The sequence below is a fragment of the Mobula birostris genome, chromosome 1, assembly GCF_030028105.1.
Source record: "Mobula birostris isolate sMobBir1 chromosome 1, sMobBir1.hap1, whole genome shotgun sequence".
Classification (NCBI taxonomy): Eukaryota; Metazoa; Chordata; class Chondrichthyes; order Myliobatiformes; family Myliobatidae; genus Mobula; species Mobula birostris.
In genome coordinates this window covers 99,898,033-99,923,489 of record NC_092370.1, presented here as the reverse complement: position 1 = coordinate 99,923,489, position 25,457 = coordinate 99,898,033, and the positions used below count along the sequence as shown (strand labels likewise).

General features: G+C 44.5%; 1 protein-coding gene across 1 annotated transcript in view; it reads right to left on the bottom strand.

Annotated features, from left to right (window-relative positions):
• LOC140189316 (1-phosphatidylinositol 4,5-bisphosphate phosphodiesterase delta-1-like) overlaps window positions 1-25,457 on the bottom strand; it is a 48,108-nt gene that overhangs the window by 5,877 nt on the left and 16,774 nt on the right. Inside the window, exons 8-17 of the mRNA XM_072246068.1 lie at window positions 22,209-22,425; window positions 21,719-21,848; window positions 19,305-19,533; window positions 17,019-17,220; window positions 14,428-14,572; window positions 8,909-9,049; window positions 7,729-7,869; window positions 5,604-5,760; window positions 2,757-2,870; window positions 441-616 (exon numbers count right to left, since the gene is read on the bottom strand). Coding sequence (XP_072102169.1) covers window positions 441-616; window positions 2,757-2,870; window positions 5,604-5,760; window positions 7,729-7,869; window positions 8,909-9,049; window positions 14,428-14,572; window positions 17,019-17,220; window positions 19,305-19,533; window positions 21,719-21,848; window positions 22,209-22,425 — 1,652 coding nt within the window. The remainder of the gene's footprint in view (window positions 1-440; window positions 617-2,756; window positions 2,871-5,603; window positions 5,761-7,728; window positions 7,870-8,908; window positions 9,050-14,427; window positions 14,573-17,018; window positions 17,221-19,304; window positions 19,534-21,718; window positions 21,849-22,208; window positions 22,426-25,457) is intronic.

Sequence of the window (25,457 nt, the reverse complement as noted above, 5' to 3'; positions counted from 1 at the left end):
TCTCTGAACACTAATGTGCCTATCTAAAAGCCTCTCATACCTGCTTCCACCATCTCCCCTGACATTCCGCTCCAGACACCTACGGCTCTCTTTAAAAAAAAAAAAAAGCATGATCTGTACAAGCCCTTTGAACAGCCTCTCTCACCTTGAATGTATGCCCTCTGATAATACGCATTTTGAACAAGGGAAAAGATAGTGTCCACTATCTTTATACCTCTCGTAGTTTTATAAACATATCAGAGCTCCCCTCAGCCTCTGACACTCCAGAGAAAAGCCACCCAAGTTTGTTCAACTTCCCTTAATCGTGCATGCCCTCTATTCCAGGCACCCCTTCTGCACCCTCTCTAAAGCCTCCACGCCCTTCTTGTGATGGGTTGGTGTGACTCGGTAGGCTGAAGGGACAGCTTTCATGCTGTTTATCCAACATTTCCTGCTCTTACCAGCACGCGCAGCTTCTTTCTGTTCAGCCAGGGTCTCATCTGGATCTTTGGCTCAAATGTTGACTTGCGCTTCCTCAGGAACTTAGGCTTCAGGATATAACCAGAGAAACCGTTGTTTCGAAATTTACTCCGGTAGATGTCCATCTCCCGCCCAAAGGTCTGAAAGTTCACGGCCACTGCAGGCATTGTGGTGGAAGTGCAGAAGGAAGAGGGTGGGGAGGAGAACCAGAGGGAGGGTGAGAGGGAGGATAGAGAGTTGTGTGGGAGAAGAGGAGGAAGGATGGGCAATGGAATGAAAGGAGAGGGTGTGCGCATGTCATTGAGAGAGAGAGAGAGAGAGTGCGAAAGAAAATGAGACCATTTTTAAAACATTTCATTATCACCTCTGTGCTGAATATCAGCAAGTAATAAATGTGTTTGTAGCTGCGGTGATTACAAGGAACTGAAACAGTTACTGGGTTACCATTCTGTGTGGTATCAGACATAGTTTGGTACTGAACAATCTCCCAATTAAAAGCCAATTGAGTTGTACACGCAAACCGATCAGGAGCTGCATTGGTGTTCGGCAAGGGTGGTTGGGTGGGATGGGGAATGTACAGGCAAATTCTTGGAGAGTATCCAGGGAATCTGGGCTGACTAGGATCCCGTGCATAACCAGTGATTGGGGGTGTTAATACTTTACTGAAGCCTGTCTTCCCTGTGAGTTGGCTATAATGGGAGAGTGTGAGTCAGGGACTCCCATTCATGACGTGGTGTGTGAGAGTGTGTATCTCTATGGGTGTGTAGCATTTCGATTGTGTGTGTGAGAGAGATTCAAAAACAGTTACTGTCCCCAAGATGTCAGATATCAGATATGAGGTTTGCATCCATGACGGGGTGTGCGTGTAATGTGCACGCATGTCCATCTCTCTGGGTGTGTATCCATTTATATGTGTGTGTGTGTGTGTGTTCTCGTTTTGAGCGGGTGGAGGATGGAATGAGGGAAGGTGGTCCTGAAGGGAGAAAGGAATGCTGGTTGAGGTGGTAGCAGAGCCAGTCAGGAACATAACGGCCAGTATTTACACTCAATGCCTTGGCTGTGAGGGCAAGCATAATGACTTCTTCACCATCCTCTCCACATGTGTCAGTGACCATTCGACTTGCACCTTGATGTCCCTCTACGTCAACACTCCTTAGGTCTGTGCTGCATGCTCTGCAAGTTTTATCGCAATTTGAGCTCACAAAATGCATAACCTCACACTTGTCTGTCCCCTTTGGCAGCAGGGTGGGGGACGGATGATTGAGAAAGGACCAAAAAGAGTCTATCCTGAATGTGGTGGACACTTCTGACCTCTACCCCCAGTGATGAAGCTCCTCAAGGGAAAGCTCCCAGCAGGCTTTTCAGGGTCAAGATCAGGGAATAAGGTCCATACCATCTGGGCCACTCCCTTTTTTCAATGCTGCCATCAGGCAGGAAGCACAGGAGCCAGAGGATGCCTCACCACCTGGTGTAACGTCAGAAGAGGCATAATGTTATGTGACTGGAGGAATGGATAGGGGTGATGTCAGAGGTAGTTCCATATTTTGTTTAGGGAATGGTGAGTACATGGAACATCCTTCCAGGGGAGGTGGTAGAGAGAGGTGCACAAGGGACATTGAAGAAACTCTTAGGTGCATGGATGATAGAGGGAAGCAGTAGATTGACCTCAGAGTGGATGAAAAGGATTGTACAAAGTCAGGGCTGAAGGGCCTGTGTTCTATGTTCTAGTAGCTTCTTCCCCACTGAGACCATAAGACCGTATTGCATAGAAGCAGAATTAGGCCACTGGGCCCATCAAGTGTGGTCTGACATTTCATCATACTGATTTATTATCCCTCTCAACCTGTTTATCCTGGTTTCTCCCATAACCTTTGCCTGCCATCAGTTTCATGAACCTTAGTTCTGTCTCAGACTATATTTGGCTACTTGGCAAAGTAGTCATTTTGCTTATTGTTTATTGTGCCTCTTATGTATAACATAAGTTAACCTAAATTTACATCATTTACAGTTGTCATATTTTGTAATGTAAAATACTACGGCTGTAAAAACTTAACTTTCATGTTGTTTATACCCACGACAAATTGTGTTTATATATTGCACAGAAAAACCATGCGATGCAGTCGGCTGATTTGTCTGACAGACAGGCAGGAGTGATCTAGTCAGGGCCCGCTTTATGATGCAGGAAGGTGAGGCAGTGCAAGATGGACATTTCCACTGCCCAACGACAGGAGGCAAGGGTTGGGTTTGGGCGATCAGATGTTCAAAGGAAGAGCTGGCGACACAGATGACAGGTTTACCTATCTGGTAGCCGGCATTCCACATGTCAATGGCAGAGTAGTTAGACGAGTCTGTCCTCCCGTCTTCTGGATATACCCTGTCCAGTTGTTGGGCATCGCACTGGAAAGTGGAGCCTGCAAACAGAAAATGGGTTTGTTGGAATATAAAGACAAAAGATTCTGTAAATGCTGGAAATTCAAAGCAGCGCGCAATAAATGCTTGAGGAATACAGCAGGTCAGGTAGCATCAAATGAAAGGAATTAACAGTCCTGATGAAGAGCCGCAACCAACTGCTGAGTTCCCTAAGCATTTTGAGCCATCTCTCCTTGCCAAACTCAGGCTTCCAAGCTTCCTGCCAGGACAGAAAACCTGACCATATGACATGGGAGCACAATGAGGATATTCAGCCCATTCAGCCTGCTGCAACATTCCATCATGGCTGATCTCTTATCCCTCCCAACCTCATTCACCTGCCTTCTCTCTGTAACTTTTGATGGCCTTATTTATCAAGAATCTATCTCCCTTCGGTTAAAATATATCCAGTGACTGTCTCTACAGCCATCTGTGGCAATGAATTGCATAGATTCACCACCCTCAGGCCAAAGAAATTCCTTTGCATCTCTCTCCTAAATGGACTGTTCTATTCTGAAGCTGTGCCCTCTGGTCTTGGACTCTCTCACTACTGGAAACATCCTTCCCATGTTCAGTCTATCTCGGCATTTCAATATTCGATAGGTTTCAATCAGATCTCCCCCTCATTCTTCTAAACTGCAGCGAGTATGGGCTAAGAGCCATCAGATGCTCCCACTGCTCTGTGCACCCACCAGCTGATTTATGTCCCTCTGTATCCTGGGGTGACCTTCCTTGCTATCTACAATTCTAACAACTTTTGTATTGTCTACAAACTTAGGAATCAGATCACCTACATTGATAACAGTATATTACAAACAACAGAGGTCCCAGCACCAGACCGCTTGTTACAAACTTCCAGTTGAAGGAACACCTGTTCAGCACCATCCTCTGATTCCTGTGACTTCATATGTTGTCCTTCCAGTCTTCCTCCCATTCTCCCTGCAGCTTCAAATCGCCTGCATTTTTGAGTTTCTCACAGATGTTGCCTGACTTATCAATAAACGCACCACTGAGTACATTCAAAAGGCACACTGCCATCAGGAAGTACCATCCATTATCGAAGACCCTCTCCATCGAGACCTTGTTAATCCAACATATTTTTGTTAGTTCTATTGTATTTCTTGATTTTCTGTAAATGTCTGCAAGAAATTGAGCCTCAAGTTCGTACATGTTGGGCCTACATGTACTTGGATAATGAATTTACTTAGACTTTGACTTGGTTCACCTGTTAATTTACATTGCACAGAAACTATATTTCCTTCATCAAACATTGCTGTCATTTCACTGTAATTTATTAAAGTCAAACTTTGACACTGGTTTACTCCCATCATTCCATGTTTGCAAGTAACTGCTAATTCCATCCCAGATCTCCATTTCTACAACTTAGTTAACTATCAAGTTCAGAAAGACTGCTCTGCAGTTATTGGCCCTTTTTTTGAGAAACACGATGGAACAGATTTTATCAACACACATAAAAAATGCTGGTGAATGCAGCAGGCCAGGCAGCGTCTACAGGAGAGGTACAGTCGATGTTTCGGGCCGAGACCCTTCGTCAGGACTAACTGAAAGAGAGATAGTAAGAGATTTGAAATTGGGAGGGGGAGGGGGAGATCCGAAATGATAGGAGAAGACAGCAGGGGGAGGGATGGAGCTAAGAGCTGGAAAGTTGATTGGCAAAAGGGATACGAGACTGGAGAAAGGGGAGGATCGGGGGACGGGAGGCCTAGGGAGAAAGAAAGGGGGAGGGGAGCCCAGCGGATGGGCAAGGAATTATAGTCAGAGGGAGAAAGAGAGAGAGAGAGAAAAAGGGAAATAAATAAATAAGGGATGGGGTACGAAGGGGAGGAGGGGGAATTAACAGAAGTTAGAGAAGTCAATGTTCATGCCATCAGGTTGGAGGCTATCCAGACGGAATATAAGGTGGTGTTCCTCCAACCTGAGTGTGGCTTCATCTTCACAATAGAGGAGGCCATGGATAGACATATCAGAGTGGGAATGGGACGTGGAATTAAAATGAGTGGCCATTGGGAGATCCTGCTTTCTCTGACAGACAGAGCGTAGATGTTCAGCGAAACGGTCTCCCAGCCTGCGTCTGGTCCCGCCAATATATAGAAGGTCACATCGGGAGCACCGGACGCAGTACCTGGAAGGACTGTCTGGGGCCCTGAATGGTGGTGAGAGAGGAAGTGTAAGGGCATGTGTAGCAGTTGTTCCGCTTACAAGGATAAGTACCAGGAGGGAGATCAGTAGGAAGGAATTGGGGGGACGAATGGACAAGGGAGTCGCGTAAGAAAGCGATCCCTGCGGAAAGCAGGAGGGGGAAGGAAAAATGTGCTTTGTGGTGGGATCCTGTTGGAGGTGGCAGAAGTTACGCAGAGTTATATATTGGACCCGGAGGCTGGTGTGGACATGGGGAGCCCTATTCCTAGTGGGGTGGTGGGAGGATGGGGTGAGAGCAGATGTGTGTGAAATGGGAGAGCTGTGTTTGAGAGCAGAGTTGATGGTGGAGGAAGGGCAGCCCCTTTCTTTAAAAAAGGAGGATATCTCCTTCGTCCTGGAATGAAAAGCCTCATCCTCAGAGCAGATACGGCGGAGATGGAGGAATTGCGAGAAGGGGATGGCATTTTTGCAAAAGACAGGGTGGGAAGGAGAATAGTCCAGGTAGCTGTGCGAGTCGGATTTTATATTGGCAGAGTGAAGCCTTTGAACTTGATATATTTCCAGTCTCCACTTACCTGAGTCCTGCACCATTTCACTGAACTTGTTTTCCACGAAGGACAATATCTCATAGGAGACCTGGTTGCTCATGGCACCCTCTATCCTGTCGGAGGGGAGGATGTTGCAGTTGATGAGCAGGCCGGGCAACTCCTTGACTCGGTACAGCTTTGCATCCTGGAAGGAAGAGGTCACAGACACACAGATTGTCCTTCCATAGTTCACTGAGCAACCTTCAGTATCAATAAGACCAAGGATATGATGGTGGACTTGATGGAACACACACCAGTCCTCTCCTTGGGGTCAGCAGTGTTCCATCATTAAAGACTCCTGTCACCCTGTGATAATAGATTTGATTCCTTTTCTGAGCAAATCAATCTTGTAGCCAGTCAGTGTTGTCTTAGGTGTTTAGACCAGTTACAAGGTCTTCCGGAGGCTTTACTCAACCCTCCTGGGATCTCCGCACATCTCCAGCTCTGGCCAAAGTTGTACAGCAGGGAAACAGGCCATTTGGCCCATCTTGTCCATGTCACTGGATTTGCCCAGTGAGCTGGTCGCAACTGTCAGTGTTTGGCCCATGGCCCTTTAAACTCCTCCTGCCCCTATTACTTAGCAAGATGCTTTTAGCCAATGCTTATGCCCCTGGCTCAACCACGATCTCGCATAGCTCATTCTGAAAACACTCCTTGCATGAAAAAGATACCCTTGGTGTCCTTTAGAAATCTTTCAGTTCTGATCTTAAACCTGTACCATCTTGTAGTAGCACCCTCTCCTTGGGGGGAAAAAAACCTGTGTGCTTTTACTCTCTCTATGCACCTTATGATTGTAAACTCCTCTATTAGGTTACCCCTTAATCTCATGCATTCCAGGGAATAAAATCAACTTTGCAATCTCTCATTGTAACTCTAGCCCCTCAGTCTGAGCAGCATCCTGGTAAATCCCTTCTGCACTCTTCCCAGTTTAATAATACAAGACCATAAGAAATAGGAGCAGAATTAGGCCATTTGACCCATTCAGTCTGCTCCAGCATTTCATTATGGCTGATCCTTTCCCCTCTACCCCCAATCTCCTCCCTTCTCCCCACATCCCTTCATGCCGGTTTGTGCAATCACTTTGCAGCACCAGCTCCAAGATCAGAATTCAATTTCCATTGCTTTCTGTAAGGGGTTTGTACCTTCTCTGTGTGAATGCATGGGTTTCATTCAGGGTGCTCTGGTTGCCTCTCACATTCCAAATAAAATGTACGGGTTGGGCTTAGTGAGCTGTGGGCATTCTATGCTGGCACTGGAAGTGTGGCAACATTTGTGGTCTGCCCTGCAAAATTTTTATTGATTTGACTTGATGCAAAACGTGACATTTTACTGTATGCTTCAATGTGCATGTGCCAAAAAACACTCACCTTTAACACAACATCCCACCTTCTATGCTCCATGCCCTGACCGATGAAGGCAGCAAATTGCCTCTTTCAAAAGTTTCCTTCTGGAAAGTACTATTAACATAAAAACATCATGCCATCTTGAAATATTTGTTCTCCAGCCAGTGAATGTGACCAGAGGACCCAGAGAAAACCCACAGATTCCACAGTGAGGGTGTATAGGGACACCTTCTAGAGGAGCTGGGATTGAAACCTAAAATATGATGCCCCGAGCTTTAGTAGTGTTGTGCTAACTGCTCTGCTACCACGGTGCACTGGCTGTTAACACAATGACACATTTCACTCCATCTTTCTCTGGACACATGGTAAATAAAAGAATCTGAATCACTCAAGGATGGAGGGAGTGAATGAATGAGTGTGGAGAGGAAGAGGTTGAATGAGGGAGTGAGCAAGGGCAAGGTGAGTGATCAAGTGAGTAAGAGAGGAAGTGAATGAGAGGGAAGGAGGGAAAGTGAATGAATATGTGAGGGAAGAGGGAGAGAAAGTAAGCATGGAGGGAGTGAGTGAGGGAGGAAATGAGTATCAGAGGGAAGGAGGGAGAGTGAGTGAGGGTGAGTGAATAAGGGAGAGAGGAGTTGATGGCACAAGTCAGAAAATGTGGGGTCACTGGGTGAATAACTGAGCAAGGAAAAGGGAGACGGAATGAATTGGCCGGGACTGAGAGGGAAGGAATTCAGTGAGGTGAACGACGGAAAAGAAAGGGGACTCACCTTTTCTTGAGGCTTCTGCTTTCTTGCGACCTCCTCCATTTCAGCAGCCTCATCTTCATCCAAGTCTTCCTCGTTCTCAACAATTTCATCTTCCTCTAGGTTTTCTTTCTTAACCTTCACCAGGATCTTTCCCTTCAGTTTCTCCATCCACCACAAGCCCAAGAAGCAACAAATCAGTCAGCACAGAGTCACACAGCATGGTAACAAGCCCTTCAGCCCAACTCTTGCTGACCAAGGTTCCTATTTAGAGCTACTTGTCAGTGTTTCGCCCATATCCCTCAGAACCTTTGCTGTCCATATCCCTGCCCAAGTATCATTTAAATGTTCTTCATGTGTTCACCTCCTCACCTGGCAGCTCATTGCATGTAATGACACTCTGAGTGAAAAGGTTTCCCCTCAGATACCTCCTCTCCCCTGTGTCCTGCAGTTCCAGATTACTCAACACAGGGAAAAAGAAGCTGTGTCTACATTCACCCGTTCTATGCCCCTCATGATTTTATACCCCTCCATAAGACTGAGACAGCTGAACAATCACGGGAGGCCAAAGGTGTCCTGTCCTGGAGGTTGGAGGTGTGCGTGTGTGTGTGTCTGTCTGCAAGGACATAATGAAGGAAGAGGTTTGTTTTGCTGTTGTTGTGTTACTTCGTCTATTGTTTTGTTGTGTTCTCTGTTGTTTGGTCTAGGATTGTGGGCACACTACTGGTATGCCGGTGCTGCAACGTGTGGGCTGGCCCAGAACGTCCTTGGGTGTGTTGGTTGTGAACACAAACAATGCACTTCACTGTATATTTCGATGTGGGTGTGACAAGTAAACCTGAATCTGAATCTGGCATCATGGCCTCTCGCCACACCGTTACCGAATCCACCCATCCTCCCACCCTGTTAAATGTTTCCTTCTTCAGATTGACTTCTCATCTCGGGAGCAATCAGTAATATTTCTGCATCATTGCAGTGTTGGTGGGCTGTGCTCCACCTTCAATAGCTCAGGCAAATGTGTCTGACAGACACTGTCCTAGGCAGAGCTCTAATGTACATCCACAGGACTCCCAATCGGATACAACATGGTCTTGGTGCATGGGGAGATAGCAGATGTCACCAAGGTTCACAGAAATGGTGCTCATCAGCTGGGCCCGGTCTGGTCTGTGCCTGTTGTTTGAATAAAGCCCACTCCGCTCCTTACCTCAGGTGAGGGCATCGTCCCAATGAAGGGCTTGTAGAGTAGCTTGTCCCCCAGGATAGATTCCATGACCTGCACCATGACCTTCTCCTGTTCTAAGCTGCAATGGCTCCTCAGGAACAGGATGAAGGGGTAAGGAGTGACCTGGAATCAAACACCACATCATGATGGCATAGAGACCATGCTTCTGTCTACAGCAAGGGGACAATAATGAAGCACTCTGCTTCACAGGTGACGTCCATAGAATTCCTCCTTGTTCATGGGGACCCAGGCCTCGAATGTGCCCACTGGTGGGAAGCACCTCTATGGTATTGGTATATTATTGTTACATGGACCAAGATACAGTGAAAGGTTTGTTTTGCATATTACTCATACAGCTTAATTCATTACACAGTACACTGAAACAGAACAATGTATTAAAAAAATGCAGAATAAGATGAGTGATATTGATTGAGTGAATAACCAGACGGCAGAGATGGCTAATGCAAGGGGACATTATTTGAAGGTGATTGGAGGAAAATACTGCATGGGGGTATGTTAGAGGGAAACTTTTTTTTTTTTATTTTTTTTTTTATTTTTTTACACAGAGAGTTGCGAGTGCATGGAAGGCATTGCCAGGAGTGCCAAATTAACTGATTAGCTTTATTTGTCACATCGACATCACAACATCAAAATACACAGTGAAATGTGTCATTTGTATCAATATAGCATGTCCTCAACTTACCAACCTATTAATCTGTACATTGTTAGAATGTGGGAGGAAACTCAGCACCCACAGGAAATTTGTTGTTTTATTCTTGTGCCAGCTGTATCGTGTCAAGATGGTGCCAGCGTACAACACTTACTCAGTCAACATCTTTCATACAACGAAACAGCTTATTTCACTTTTTTGATGCCTGTTTCTCATTTTAAACATCTAGAGCCTTCAATTGAGTTTGGAGATTAGCTGAGAGATCTGGCACTTTGCAGCCATTGAGAATAATCCAGGGAATGAGTGTGAACTCAAACTTGAATCTCGAGACCACAAAGTGAAGAATCTTCGAGACTGGTCACAAGCTGAAGTTCGACTACAGTTCACTGATGAAAGCATCCATTATTTGTTGATTAAAGCATCAAGGACGATTAAAACATCAAGGAGAATGCAGAAGGCAAGCGAGGGTTTGGGATCCTTCTGCCGGAGAAGGAGCCTGTGTGGCCGATCGCTCTGTTTTTAAGCAATCAATGACAAAGCAGTGTCTGGATTCCAGAGGTGTGAGGATTCAAAGCAATATGATTTGGTGTGTATTTCATATAATCCCCTTATCTGAAGGAATGACGTGTATGTGTTCACAGCAGCTGATAGCTGGAATAGATGGAGCATCTTATGGTCAAAGCTCCACTCATTTTCCTGCACTCTAGGGAAAAAAATTCTAACCTACTCAACATTTCTGTATTAGTCATGATATGGAGTTAAGGTGATCGTTACTTGATTGGCAGTCATATTAAGTGACAGAGCAGGTTCAAGTAGCTGAATGGTGCACTTTCTGCCGAATCTGTATACTCCTATTTAAGTTCCAATTGACACAGCCTGTGGAGTCTACCTCTGCAGAGGGTTGTAGAATCATCCAGCACCATCGCGGGAACTGCCTTCCCATGATCAAGGACATCTTCAAGAGGTAGTAATCTCAATAAAATGGCATCCATCAGTAATGGCTCTCACCCTCCAGGACGTCCCCTCTTCTCATTCCTACCGTCAGGGAGGAGGTACAGGAGCCTGTCGACCGTACTTAATGATTCAAAGCAGCTTCTTCCACTTCACCTTCAAATCTCTGAATAGTCCATGAACCCATGAACAACCATTTTATTTTGTACTCTTTATTTATATAATAATTTATCATTTTTTAATGTCTTTGTACATTGTACTGCTGCTGCAAAGCACTATATTTCACAACATCAAACTTATGAGTAACGTAGTGCTTAGTTTAATGCTTTACAACATCAGCAATCACAATTGGGGTTCAATTCTTGCTGCTGTTTGGAAAGGAGTTTAGACGTCCTCCCCATGATCATGTGGGTGTCCTCCAGATGGTCCATATTCTTTCCGCATTCCCAATATGTACGGGTCAGGGTTTGAAGTTGTGGGCAATCTATGTTGGTGCCAGAAGAATGATTAAACCTTCAGTCAGCACCGGCACATCATGGGGCTGCATTGGTCATTGTCACAAAGCATCGCATTTCACTGTATCTTTCGATGTACATGTGACAAATAAAGCTAATCTGTAATCTTTTAATTTTACCTATATTAAGCTTGATTCTGATTTTATTATCCCTGGTTACAAAAGCATTATTGAATGATTGGAGTACTGCTAATACTGTATTTCTCTTTCATGAGGAATAAATCAAGTAATGACAGTTCAGTTTGATGTTCATGGTGGACAAATTATTGGAATCAGTTCTGAGGAACATTCTAAACTTTTAATTGCAAAGGGCACTTCGTATCCTCTTGAAATCTGAAATGGCTGCCACAAGGGGGCACAGGTTTAAAGTGCTTGGGAGTAGGTATAGAGGAGATGTCGGGGTAAGTTTTTTTTTTAAAACGCAGAGAGCGGTGAGTGCGTGGAATGGGCTGCCGGCAACGGTGGTGGAGGCGGTTACGATAGGGTCTTTTAAGAGACTTTTGGATAGGTACATGCAGCTTAGAAAAATAGAAGGGCTATGTGTAACCCTAGTAATTTCTAAGGCAGGGACATGTGCGGCACAACTTTGTGGGCCGAAGGGCCTGTGTTGTGCTGTAGGTTTTGTATGTTTCTATCTAGGGCCAGTGTGGATTTGTTACAGGTAGTGTGTTGCTTTTGAGGAGATAGTAAGGTTTCTAAAGCCATTGCATTTTATGGGGTCAATGAGGACAATGTCAAGCTTCCTGACAAGATCTCATGAGACAGGCTGTTTAGAAAGATAGGTCCAAGTGATCTGAGAGAGAGAAGCAAAACTGGCTGAGTTACAGGAAGGCAGGATGGGTGACAGGGAGACTATTACTTTTGGCATAATTCCATACAGGATATTAATGTATTAGTGAGGGAATGCAATGTAGATGTTTGCAAATGGCACAAAAATTGGCCATGTGGTTAACACTGACCTCAGAATCAGAATCAGGTTTATTATCACCAACATATGATGAGAAACTTGTTGTTCTTTTGGCAGCAGTGCAGTGCAAGACCTTAAGACTTATGAGGTCACAATAAATAAACAGAGACATACATACATAATAGATAAATGACCAGTCAGACAGAAAGAGAGATAGTGCAAAAGAGGAATAGTGAGGGGATTCAGAGTCCATTCTGATGGGACGTGGGAGGAAACTGTTTCTTAATCACTGAATGTGTGTCATCAGACCCCTGTACCTCCTCACTGATGTTAGAAATGAGAAGAGGATATGCCCTGTACGGTCAGGGTCCTTAGTAATGGATGTGGACTTCTTGAGACACCGGTTCTTGATGATGTCCTTGATGACATGGAGGCATGTGACTGTGATAATGTGATTAAGTTTGTGAGGATGTAGACAAGACTGAGAAGAAAGCTGTCTGTAATAAGGGAACAGGCCCTGTTTGCTCGGGGTCCTTAGAAATGGATGCAGTTTTCTTGACACACTGGCTCTTGGTTGTCCTTGATGGTATAGAGGTTTGTGCTTGTGATGGAACTAGCTGAATCTAAAACCCGCTGCAGCCCCTCGTGAACCTCCATACCTGACTGTGATGCTCTCCTGTCAGAATACTGTTCACGATACAGGGGATGACACACATGATCCAACCAGTTGTCAAGTGGCAAATGGAATTTAATCTGGAGTAGTATGTGGGTGAAGGTGGTGTGTGGCACACTCGTCTTCATTGGCCAAGGCAATGAAAACAAGAGTTGGGACTTGGTACCTCATTCCTACAAAATGTAGGTTCGACCTCACTTGGAGCAGTGTGCACTCCCATTCACCATGCTACAGTAAGGATATGATTAAGTTTGTGAGAATGTAGACAAGATTAATTAGAAAGCTGTCTGGAATGGAGGGCTTGAGTGACATTGAACGATGTTGGGACTGTTTTCCTTGGAGTGAAGGAGTCTGAGAGATGATGTTACAGAGGTTTATGAAAATATCAGAGGCACAGATAGGGGAGTCAGTCATTCACTTTCCAGGAGAGGGCAGTCAAAACAAAGAGGGCATTGGTTTAAGATGAGAAGGAAGAATTTAAAGTGGACATGAGTGGTACGTTTCTTGCACAGAGGGTGGTGGGAAAATGGCATGTGCTGCCAGAGGAAGTGGGTGAGGTGGGTACAATTACAAACATAGGGCAAGTCGGGACATAATTTGGAAATATTTAGAGGGATATTGGCCTAATGCAGCCACATGGGATCATCTTGGACAGGCATTTTGGTCAGTGTGAACCAGTTGGGCAGAAGGGCCTATTTCTGTGGTGTATAATGCTACGGATACAGTATGTAACCAAAGACTTATGCAAATTTCTACAGAAGTACCGTGGACAGCATTCTAATAGGTTGCATTGCTGTCTGCAATGTAGCAGCCACCGTGCAGAATCAGAAAAAGCTGCAGAAAGTTGTAAACTCAGCCAGCTCTATCATGGGCACTAGCCTCCCAAGCATCGAGCACATCTTCAGAAGGCGATGCCTCAAAAATGCAGCATCCATCATCAAGGAACCCCATCATCCAAGACATACCCTCTTCTCTTTGCTACTATCATTGAGAAGGTACTGGAGCCTGAAGACACAAATTCAACTTTTCCCCCTCCACCATCAGATTTCTGAATGGACAATTAACACACCTTCCAATTTACAGGGAAACCGAGTCCACAACACAAGAATGAGAAAATCTGCAAATGCTGGAAATCCAAGCAACACAAAATGCTGAAGAAACTTAACAGGCCAGGCAGCATCTACAGAAAAGAGCAAACAGTCGGAATCGACAGAATCTCCCGGTGGCCAACCATTTCAATTCTACTTCCAATTCCCATTCCGACATGTCAATCAAAGGCCGCCTCTAATGCCGCACTCAGGCTGGAGAAGCAACACCTTATATTCCATCTGGGTAACCTCCAACCTGATGGCCTGAATGTATATTTCTCGAGCTTCTGGTCATTGCTCCACTCCACCTTCACAATTCCCGCGCTCCCTCACCTGATTTCCTTACTTGTACGTCAGCATCCTCTGGTGCTCCTCCCCCTTCCCTTTCTTCCAGTCCTCTATCATCCCCAGTCAGAATTCCCCTTCTCCAGCCTTTTGTCTCTTTCACCCATCTGCTTCCCAGCTTCTTACTTCATCTCTGCACCTCTCCCAGTTTCACCCATTACCTCCCACCTTGTACTTCCTCCCCTCCCCCCACCATCTTGCTCTCACTTCTCACCTTTTCTCCCCCAGTACTGATGAAAGGTCTTGGGCTGAAGCGTTGACTATTCCATAGGTGCTGCCTAGCCTGATGCGTTCCTCCAGCATCTTGTTTGTGTTTCTACAACACAAGCTTTGCATGGAGCATGTCAACTTACTGTAAAGGCATAATTATTTATGACTTCCATGACGTCCCGTAAGAGGACTTCTGAGGTGAGGGCGAAGCCGTGATAAATGACAGGCTCACCGTTCTGTCCATTCCAGCATTCCATTTCCATCCAGCGGCAGCCTTTATTCAGTTCACTGATGATGAGAGAGGATAAAACATACAATACAAATACAGTACAGGCCCTTCACCAACCTTTTAATTTACTCCAAGCTCGCTCTAACCCTTCCCTCTCACATAGCCCTCCAATTTTATTTCATTCATGTGCCTATCTAAGAGTGACTTAAATGTTGCTAATGTATCTGCCTCTGCACAATGCCTGGAAGTCATTCTGACATTTCTCCCGCCCCATACTTTCCTCCAATGACCTTAAAATTGTGACCCATCATATTTATGCCCTGGGAAAAGTCTCTGGTTGACCACTCTATCTGTGCCGCTTATCAGGGTCCCAGAACAGATCCCTGCAGAACATCATCGGTCACTGATCTCCAAGCAGTTTACGATCCAACTATGACCAGCCTCTGTGTTTTTTGGGCAATCCAATGCTGAATCCAAAAAGCCAAATGTCCCTGGATCCCATGCCTCTTGACCTTCGGAGTCCACCATGAAGAACTTCATCAAACCGAATAAACTTTGCAATGGCACAGTTAAAGAGTTATACTGTGCAGAAACAGGCCATTTGGTCCAAACGGTCCACGTTAGTCAACATTGCAATCTAACCTCGTCTCATTTGCCATCGTTTGATCCATATCCCCATAAATCTTTCCTATCTGTGAGTCTTTAAATGTGGTTAACGTCCTGTGTCTACTTCAAACACTTCCTTTGGCAGCTTGTTCCATATACTGATAACTCTCTTTGAGAAAATTTTGCCCCTTGGGTTCATATGAAGTTTCTGGCCCCTCACCTTAAAACTATGTCCTCGAGTTCTTGATTTCTCAACCCTAGAGAAAAGACTGTGTGCATTCACCCTAACTACACTCTTCGTGATTTTACACATTTCGGCAGGATCACCCTTCAGTTTCCTGTGTTCCAAGGAAAAAAGCCCCAGCTTGTCCAACCTATAACTCAGGCTCTTGAGTCCAGAAAACATCGTTGTAAATTTCCTCTGCATTCTTTCCAATTTAATTTATATTGAAAAGGTACTATCTCTTAATATTGTTTTACATGCTGTATGTAATATGTGCTGTGTTTTGCACCTTGGTTCCAGAGGAACATTCTTTAATTTATCTAATCTGTGTGCATGATTGAATGAAAATAAAACTGAACTTGCAGTTAAGCCCAAACTTTCAGGTAACCATGTATTTCTACTCCAAGGTCTTTCTGTTCTATAATACTCTCCAGGGTCCTGCCATCAACTGTAAAGGTACGATTATGGTTTCACTTCGCAAGAAAGCAGTATCTTGCATTCATCTGAATTAAACTCCATTTGCCATTCCTCAGACTACATACCCAGCTGATTAAGATCCCTTTGTAAATCCTGACAATCGTTTTCACTGTCTATGATACCAGTAATCTTGGCAATGACCATAGCCACAGGATTTTCACTATGCCAGGCCCGCAATGATCATACACCATAAAGCAGTCAGACCTTCAGATATAGGAGCAGAATTAAGCCAGTTATTTCATTAAGTCTGCTCCATCATTCCATCATGGCTGATTTACTAACCCTCTCAATTTCATTCGGTTGCCTTCTTCCTGAAATCTTTGATATCCATATTAATCAAGAATCTGTCAAACTCCACTGTAAATGTGCTGAATGATTTGGCCTCCACAGCTGTCTGTGGCAATGAACTCTACAGATTCACCTATCCCAGCTGAAGAAATTCCTCCTCATCTCTGTTCTAAAGAGATAACTTTCCATTCTTGGGCTCTTGCCACTGGTCCTAAACTCTCGCACTGTAGGAAATATCCTCTACACATTCACTCTATCCAGATTATTCAATATCCAGTCAGTACAATGAGATTGACCTCCACCCTACTTCCCTCTTATCCTTCTCAATCCCATCAAGTACAGTCTGAGAGACATCAAACGATTCTCATACTTTAGGGCTTTTGTCCTGGGATTGTTCCAGCAAATCTCCTCTGTACCAGCACATCTTTCCTTGGGAATGGAGCCTAAAAGCACAAGGAATTTGTATGTTTTCCCCATGGCTGCATGGGTTCCTCCTGACACACCGGTTTCCTCCCACAGTCCCGAGACAAACCATTATTAGGATAATTGGTCATTGTAAATTGTCCTGTGATTAGGTGACTGTTTACTAGATGGGTAGTTGGACAGCGTGACTCGTTGGGCCAGTAGGGCCTGTTCCGAGCTGTATCTGAAAATAAAACAAAAAATAAATACAATTGCTCACAATATCCCAAATGAGATCTGACCAACACTTCACAAAGACTCAGCTGTACATCCTTGCCTTTATTTTCCAGTCCTCTTGAAATGTTCTAAGACCTTTTCTGTAGCTCTCTTGAGAAATCCTAGGCTGCATTTTTCATCTCCCACCCTTTCGCATCAGCTAAACACAGACTTAAAAAAACCTTTGCTGCCCATTTAATCTCAAGCCCCCTTCTGCAATATGGTGCCAGTACCTGATGATGGCCTCGGTGCTACTGGAATCCTCCAGCAGATTTGTGAGCAGGTGGATGTTGTGAGAGGAAGAAATGTAATATTGATCAAGTGGCTTTGTCATGTCTTGGTAAACCTTGTCGTGTTCACGGTTGAAAATGTCCCCTCTCGGTGACATCAGGAAGAACAGAAATCCATCCTTGGTCATGAAGAAATGACGCTTCGCTAACAAAAGAACACACTGCTATTAATGCCATTCACGTATTACCCACACTGTAATTAGGGTTATGATTTCTTAAGATTAGCTTTATTTTTCACATGTATATCGAAATACGTAGGTGCGGTGAAATGTGTTATTTTCAGTTAATGACCGGCATAATCTGAGAATGTGCTGAGGGCAGCCCAGAAGTTTGTCCATGCTTCTGGCACCAACAAAACATGCTCATAACTTACTAACCCACACCCACCCGTGCTTGAAATGTGCAAGGACCTGGAGAAAAAGCACGTGGGCACAGAGAAGACGTATAAATTACAGTCAGTGATGAGGTTTGAACCTACATCGGTGATCGCTGGCACTGTAAAATGATTGCAATCCAGAAATCTGGTGTTGAAGAAAGGTAGATTCATGGACAAGCTTTTCTTCTCCTTGGAAGGTACTGCTTTCCCATTCATCGCTGAAAAACCAGACAAGAGTCTTTGATTGCAGCCTTAGAGATGTAGCTGCCATCTGGAAGACCAACAAGGAGTTTGAAGTCTGGCTTACCAATGTGGATAAATCAGGCTAAGCTGCCAGGATGTCATACTTCCCCGAATCTACTGCCCCTTGCTGGTATAAGGGAAACTCATGAAAACAGCTGAGGCTCTTGAAAGAATGACCCGTGGCTATCTTCGAAAATAGCTAGGCCTTCATCGTCGCCTGAGCAGATTTGCTCTGTACAGGGAGGTGAATAAACTATAGCAGCCTGGACAAGGAGTTCATTGTTGCCTGCACAGGAGAATTGCTACTGTACAGAGATTCCAGCGACCACATTTTATCAGCAGGCACTGATGTCTGGACAGGCAGAAAATAGAAGGCCAAAGATGCAGTGAAGATGGTTGAGTCACACCTGAGGCACCGGGATCTGGTAGGGACAGTGGTGTCCGGTCAGGCAGGGTGGGACAATTTCCCTGCAACCCTCTTCAACAGAGATCAGGGTAGGGACAGATGCAGAATGGTACAGGAAGACTTGCCAGCAGCTATCAAAGAAGTGCATACCAACAGGATGGTAGGTATGGGGCAACAGTGAGCTTGGATATGGTGGGAGGGTGCGCTGATACGGAAGATCTCCTGGTCCAACATCTGGCAGGCAGGTCCCCTGCACGTTGTTCTTTTCCAGATTGTGTAAAATTTCTTGCCAAGTCTCAGTCAACCTTTATGCCTGGGGCAAAAGTGAGGCAACATCATGTCTTCTCTGCCCTGGCAGAGGGACCCTGGATCACATCCTCAGCAGCTGCCAAAAAGCCTTGCGACAAGGACGCTACTGCTGGTGCCATAACCAGCAGAATTGAGAATAAATGTGATCGAAGTGACTTTGACTATTGAATGATTGCTAGTGCCAGATGGGATGTTTTGAGCATTTCAGAAACTGCAGATCTCCTGCAATTTTCATGCACAACGGTTTCAGGAGTTTACAGATAATGATGTAAAACAAAGAAAACTCCAGTCAGCAGCAGTTCTGTGGGCGGAAATGCCTTGTCAATGAGAGAGGTTAGAGGAGAATGTCGAGAGTAGTTCAAGCTATCAGGAGAGGGACAGAAACGCAACTAACCATGTGTTAAAACAGCGATATGCAGAAAAACATTTCCGTATGCACAACACATTGAATCGTGAAGTGGATAGACTACACCACACACTACTGCCCTCTACTGTGCCTATTGTCTTGTTTATTATTTATTGTAATGCCTGCACTGTCTTGTGCACTTTATGCAGTCCTGGGTAGGTCTGTAGTCTAGTGTAGTTTTTTTGTGTTGTTTTACGTAGTTCAGTGTAGGTTTTGTATTGTTTCATGTAGCACCATGGTCCTGAAAAATGTTGTCTTGTTTTTACTGTGTACTATACCAGCAGTTATGGTCAAAATGACAATAAAAAGTGACTTGACTTGACTACAGTAGCAGGAGACCATGAACGTACACTCTGTTGTTACTTCATTAGATACTAGAGGTATCTAATGAAGTGGCCACTTGAGTATATGTTCTGAGGTGACAGGTAATGTGATTAAACATCCCCAAAGTGTCGGCAACACAACTTCAAGGTGAGGGATGTGGCTTACCTTCCTCGTTTAATTCATACATCTGGATGAGATGTGATGCACTCTCCTGCGTCACACTCTCCCTTTGTTCCTTCCATAGGAACTCCTGGAGTTTTCCCACGCTGATCAGCTGCTCCTTGTTGCAGTAGAAATCAAAGATGGTGGTGATCTCCTTGCGGTCCGTGAGCATGTGATAAAACTCTTTAATCTCCCTGCCACAGATGGTACCGTCTTTCGCCTTGTCACATTTCTGAGGGTGGAAGAAAGGACCAGAGACAGTTACAATGAAAGAACGGCCAAAATTGTATTGCTACTGAATCTGTGCTGCCTTCACCCCAGTGAAAACAGCTCACCTCATTCAACCACTTTGCCAGAGAGTGTTGGGCCCTTTTATAAGAAAGTGTGCGCTAGCATTGGAGAGGGTCCAGAGGAGGCTCATGGAAATCATCCCGGGAAAGAAAGCCTCACTGCATAAGGAACAATTGAAGACTCTGGACTGGCACTGACTGGAGTTTCTAACAATGAGGTTGGGGGGTGGCGGGGGTGGCAGGGGGAATCTCATTGAAATCTGCCACATATTCCAAGGCCCAGACAGAGTGGATGTGAAGGTGATGCTTCCTATAGTGTTAGAGCTTGAGACCAGGAGGTACAGCCTAAGAATAGAAGGATGTCCCTTTACAGGTGTTGAGGGGTGATTCATTTAGCCGGAGGCTGGTAACACTATGGAATTCATTGTGACAAATGGCTGTGGAGGGCAAGTCAATGGCTATATTTAAAGCAGTGGTTGATAGGTTCTTGATCAGTAGGGGAGTTGAAGGTTACAGAGAGGAAGCAAGAGAATGCAGTTGAGAGGGATAATAAATCAGCCACGATGGAATGGTGGAAGAGACTGAATGTCCTAATTTGCTCCGATGTCTTATATTCTTTTGAATTTATGGTTAGTGGAGCAATGCAGAGAAAATGTCGCAGGAACTGAGCAGGTCAGACAGCATTCATGAAGAGAAGTAAACAGTCTGCTTAATGGGCTAAGATCCTTGACCAGGACTGGAAAGGAAGGGAGAAGCGAGAATATGAAGGCATGGGAGGCTGGTAGGAGAAGCTGGCAGGCTGTAGGTGAGACCAGATGAGGGGGAAGCTGACTGGGTGGGGAGGTGAGGATGAAGTAAAAAGCTGGGAGATGATTGGTGGAAGAGCTGAAAGGCTGAAGAAAGAGGATTCTAATAGGAAATGAGAGTGGACCATGGAAGAATGAGGAGGAGGAGGAGGGGAACGAGAGGAAAGTCATGAGCAGGTGGGAGCAAAGTGGGTGAGAGTGGAACCATGAAGAGGAATGGAGAAAGATTGAAGGGGAAAGGGGGAGAAAACACCATAAAGAAGAAAAATCTAATGTTCAGTAACATTACCCTTTCACCTCAGCTGCTCCAGCAAAAATAGTCCCAGTCTATCTAAGACTCAAGTTCTCTGGTCCCAGCAGTACATGTTCTGCAGTTTTCCAGCTTAATGACAGCATTGATGCCTGTCGCTGGTGGGTAAAGGAGAAGGAAGGTGCCGTGACATGCAGACTAGGGAGGCCTGGCTGTTAGTAAAAAATCTGACAGGCCTGGAACATCCAGTTGTGGGGAGAGATAGATGGGACAACACAGTAGCGTAGTGGTTAGTGTAAGTACAAGGTTCAATTCCTAACACAGTCTGTCAGGAGTTTCTACATTCTTCCCATGATTGTGTGGTTTTCCTCTGTGCTCTGGTTTCCTCTCACATCCCAAGATACGTGGGTTAGGGTTTGTGAGTTGTGGGCATGCTACATTGATGCTGACGCGTGAACTCAGTTGCGGGATGCTCCCAATGCAGTATCAGATTGTGCTGGTTGTTGACACAAATGACACATTTTACTGTGTGTTTTGATGTACATGTGACAAATAAGGGTAACTATAAGGGTTCTCATTGTGATTGCATGCATTTCCCCAGCTGATCCAGTTTACTCCCACATTCCAAAAAAAGCATGGTGACCCTTGCACACTGAGCCCAGTACATAGACGGGCTGTGTCCATCTCCGAAACAAGGTACTGTATTTCACTGTCTACTTCGATGCACACGTGACAAATAAAGCTTATCTGTCCTTTAGGCACCGCAGTAGGGTAGCGGTTAAAGTGACACTATTACACTCGAGTGGAGTTCAGAGTTCAATTCGACACCATCTGTATATTCTCCCTGTGACTGCACGTCTTACCTCTGAGTGCTCCCATCTCCCTCTCACAGACCAAAGAAGTACCAGTTAGTTGGTTAATTGGTCATTGTAAATTGTCCTGTAATTAGGCTGGGGTTAAATAGGTGTGTTGTTGGGCAGTGCACCTGAAGGTCCAGAAGTGCCTATTCTGCACTGTATCTCTCAATAACAATAATTAAATTAATTAAATCATTAAGAAACAGTATTGTACCTTGAACAGGTCCATTGCATGTATACTATCCACTTCTATATTCATCATATGCATAAACTGCTTCACTTCTTCCAGCGTCATTTTGGCGTTCTTATCAATATTGGCCTTCTGCAGGTAAAGTTGGAACAATCTACGAAGTGATGCAAGGAAACAACTCAAGCACTGAGGTACAGTCCCATCCAAACCCAAACAGTGGGGTACAGTCCCATGAGAGTCACACACAGCAACGCACACAAACATAGATCACAGACACACTCATGAAAACACATATACACACACACACAGATACACAAACACAAGGCTGATGTCAGTGACAATAAACGTGATTCTCATTATGTGTTCTTATACCTATAGGCTTATATACTTCTAAGTCAGGTTACATGACCTGCTACCATTGACTTCTACACGGGGATGGACTTAGGTGCCAATGTCGAAGAAGACAAAGGATGAAATGGTACCCTCCCTTTCTGACGTACTTAGCAAAGGATACTGGTCCAGCTGCTCTCTCCATTTCATGCTGGAGTTTCTGATCTTCAGTTTTGTAAGGCCATTGACCCAGTGCTGGGCCTCCTCAGCGCTGTTGGCCACCAGGTCCAGTTTAGTGTTCCTCTCCTTAAAGAGGATGGAGAAGCTGCAATCAGTGCGCTTCTCCAATATCACCTCTGACCAGTGGCCTGCCTTCACCTCCTGGATGTCAGCGATGGAGACTGGAGGGGATTGGGGAGTGGGTGGGTTAGAACAGCAACAGAGATCAGAACAAAATACTCAGATTCAGATTAATAAACACAAGAGATTCTGCAGATGCTGGAAATCCATATTAGCACACACAAAATGCTGGATGGACTGAGCAGGTCAGGCAGCATCGGTGCAGAAAAATAAACAGCCAATGTATCAGATTTTCCGAAATTGGCCTGAGTCCTGATGAAGTGTCTCAGTTCAGAACGTCAACTCTTTATCCTCTCCAGAGAGCAGCCTGACCTGTAGATTCAGATTTATTTATTATGTATACATCAAAACATACAGAATCCTCAAAGATCACCCTCAATCCAGCCATGCACGCTTCTCCTCTCTCCCATCAAAATAAAAAAGCTTGAAAACACATATCCCCAGACTCAAGAACAGCTTCTATCCCATGGACACAGTTCTCTTTGCCTTATTGCAGGAAGGATGTGGCAGTTTCAGGAAGAGTGCAGATGAGATTTACCCAGATGCTGACTGGACTGGTGGGCATGTCTATGAAGACAGGTTGAGCAAACTATGGCTGAAATGAGTGCAGCTGATATTAGGAAAGAGAAGGTACATGGAAAACTGGAAGGCCTGAGGTACATAAGACAAATGCACCAGGATAGACAAAGGAGAATGAATGGATGTTTTTTTTACTTGGATTTGCATTGACAACATGTCGCACACGAAGCTGCTTAAGAAGAGCCCATGGTATAAGTTGCATGGACAGAAGATTGCCTGCGTAATGTGATGCAAACAGTGGGAATAAAGGGGGCCTGTTCTGTTTGGCTGTTGATAACATGTTGTGTTCTGCACACGTTGTATATCAATAATTTGGATGACGAACTTGATCACTTTGTGGCCAAGTTTTCGGTTGATGACACAAAGATAGGTGGAGGGGCAGGTAATATCGAGGAAGCAGGGTCTACAGAGAGATTTAGACAGATGAGGAGAACGGGCAAAGAAGTGGCAGATGGAATATAATTTAGGGACATATATGTCATGCAATTTGGTCAAAGGAATAAAGGCATAAGACTATTTTCCAAATGGGAAGAAAATTAAAGATTCAGAAGTGCAAAGGGATTGGATGTCCTTGTTGAGGATTCCCTGAAGGTTAACTTGCAGGTTAAGTTGGTGGCATGGAAGGCAAACGCAATATTAGCATTCATTTCGAGAGGATAAGAATATGAGCAGGATGTAATGCTGAGGCTTAAATAGACATTGGTCAAATTGCACGAGTGTGTGGTATTGGAGACCATCCAGAAGTTGTTCATGAGAATGAGCCCTGGAATGAAATGATGAACAGATGAGGAGAGTTTGCTGTCTCTGAGCCTGTAACTGTTGGAGTTTCGAAGAAAGAGGGGAGATCTCATTGAAACCTAATGAGATTTAAAGTCCTATATAGAGTGCATGTGGAGTGGATGTTTCCTGTTATTACTTGACTCCCAAGCAGACCTCTCATCAAATTGTCCTCCTTTCTCTCCCCCCATTTTTTTATTTGGTTGTCTCCCTCTCTTTTCCTTTTGGTCCGAAACATTAACTACTTATTTTTCTGGATGCTGACATAACACCTGAAGCATCCAGCAGGCAGCACCAACATCTCCAAGAGCAATGATGCCATCTGTCTGGATGGTGATGCTCACCCCAACTCACTGGGACTGATTAAGTGGTGTTCAAGGCTGGTGGCTGCATGTATTAGCTCCTCAATCATGATACTTAATCTGCTTGTTAGAATCAACTGCTAAGGTTAGTCAGTCTCTGTGGAATTGCTTTTGCGTATTTGGTATTGAAAAAAGACTTACCTGGGATCTGGCCTGTGGAAACACCCCTTTTGTGGACTGACTGCATCATTTTCTCCTGAACCCTGAATCTTGTGAGACAGTCTATCTAAAGCCTTTATTGTGTATTCTTTGTGAACTCTTAAATTGCCTGTGTATTTTTGTTGGAATCTGAACAAGTGAATGTGGCAGGACAGTTGTACTGAGAACTTCTCACTGTTGAAGTAAAGTCTGAAGTCATTTGAGTCAGTGTCTGTGTACAATTGTACTTTGACCCACCTGCATCTTTTCTGCTGACTTATCCAGAGTTGTGTATGTGTTGCTCTAGATGTCCAGCGTCTGCAGAGTTTCTTGTGTTCATGCAGTAAAATTATTCTTTTGATCTTTCAACCCATCTGACTTGATTTGATGCAAAATGACAGATTTCACTGTCTGTCTCGATGCACATGTCACAAATACGCTCACTGGCCACTTTATTAGGTACCTCCTGTGCTGAGTACAGGTTTGTGGTCTTCTGCTGCCATTGTCTGCCCACTTCAAGGTTTGGCATGTTGTGCTTTCAGAGACATTCTTCTTCCAACCACTTGTACCACATGGCTACTTAAGTTAGGTCCAACTTCTAGGCAGCTTGATCCAGATTAGACTTCGTTCTCTGGCCTCTCTCATTAACAAAACATTCTGCCCACAGAAATGAGACTCACTAAATGTTCTTTAGTTTTGTGTTTTTTTTTTGAACCATCTGTAAATACCAGATGATCAGCCATGATCACAGTGAATGGCGGTGCTGGCTCGAAGGGCCGAATGGCCTACTCCTGCACCTATTGTCTATTGTCTCGAGAGCATTGTGCATGAAAATACCAGCATGACTGGCTGATTAGATATTTGCCTTAATGAGCAGGTGTACCTAATGTGCCAGTGATTATATTCTACATTCTGTAGTGATTTTTGCTTTTACTACCTCAATGTATTTTTGCTTCAAAGTAATGTGTGTCTAGCTGTCAAAGTCAAAATTGAGGTTATTGTCTAGTGTGCAAGTACATGTTTGCACAGGGCACTGAAAAACTGACTTCCAGCAACATATATAGCTCATAGCATCAGATAAGCACCGTTCACAAGAAATTAAATTTATAGACAATATTTTCAAGAATGAACACCATTAGAAAATGAAGTGATCAAAGCAAAACCAAGTTTTACACTTCATCTCATTACATGTGACAATAACAAACCAATATTAAATA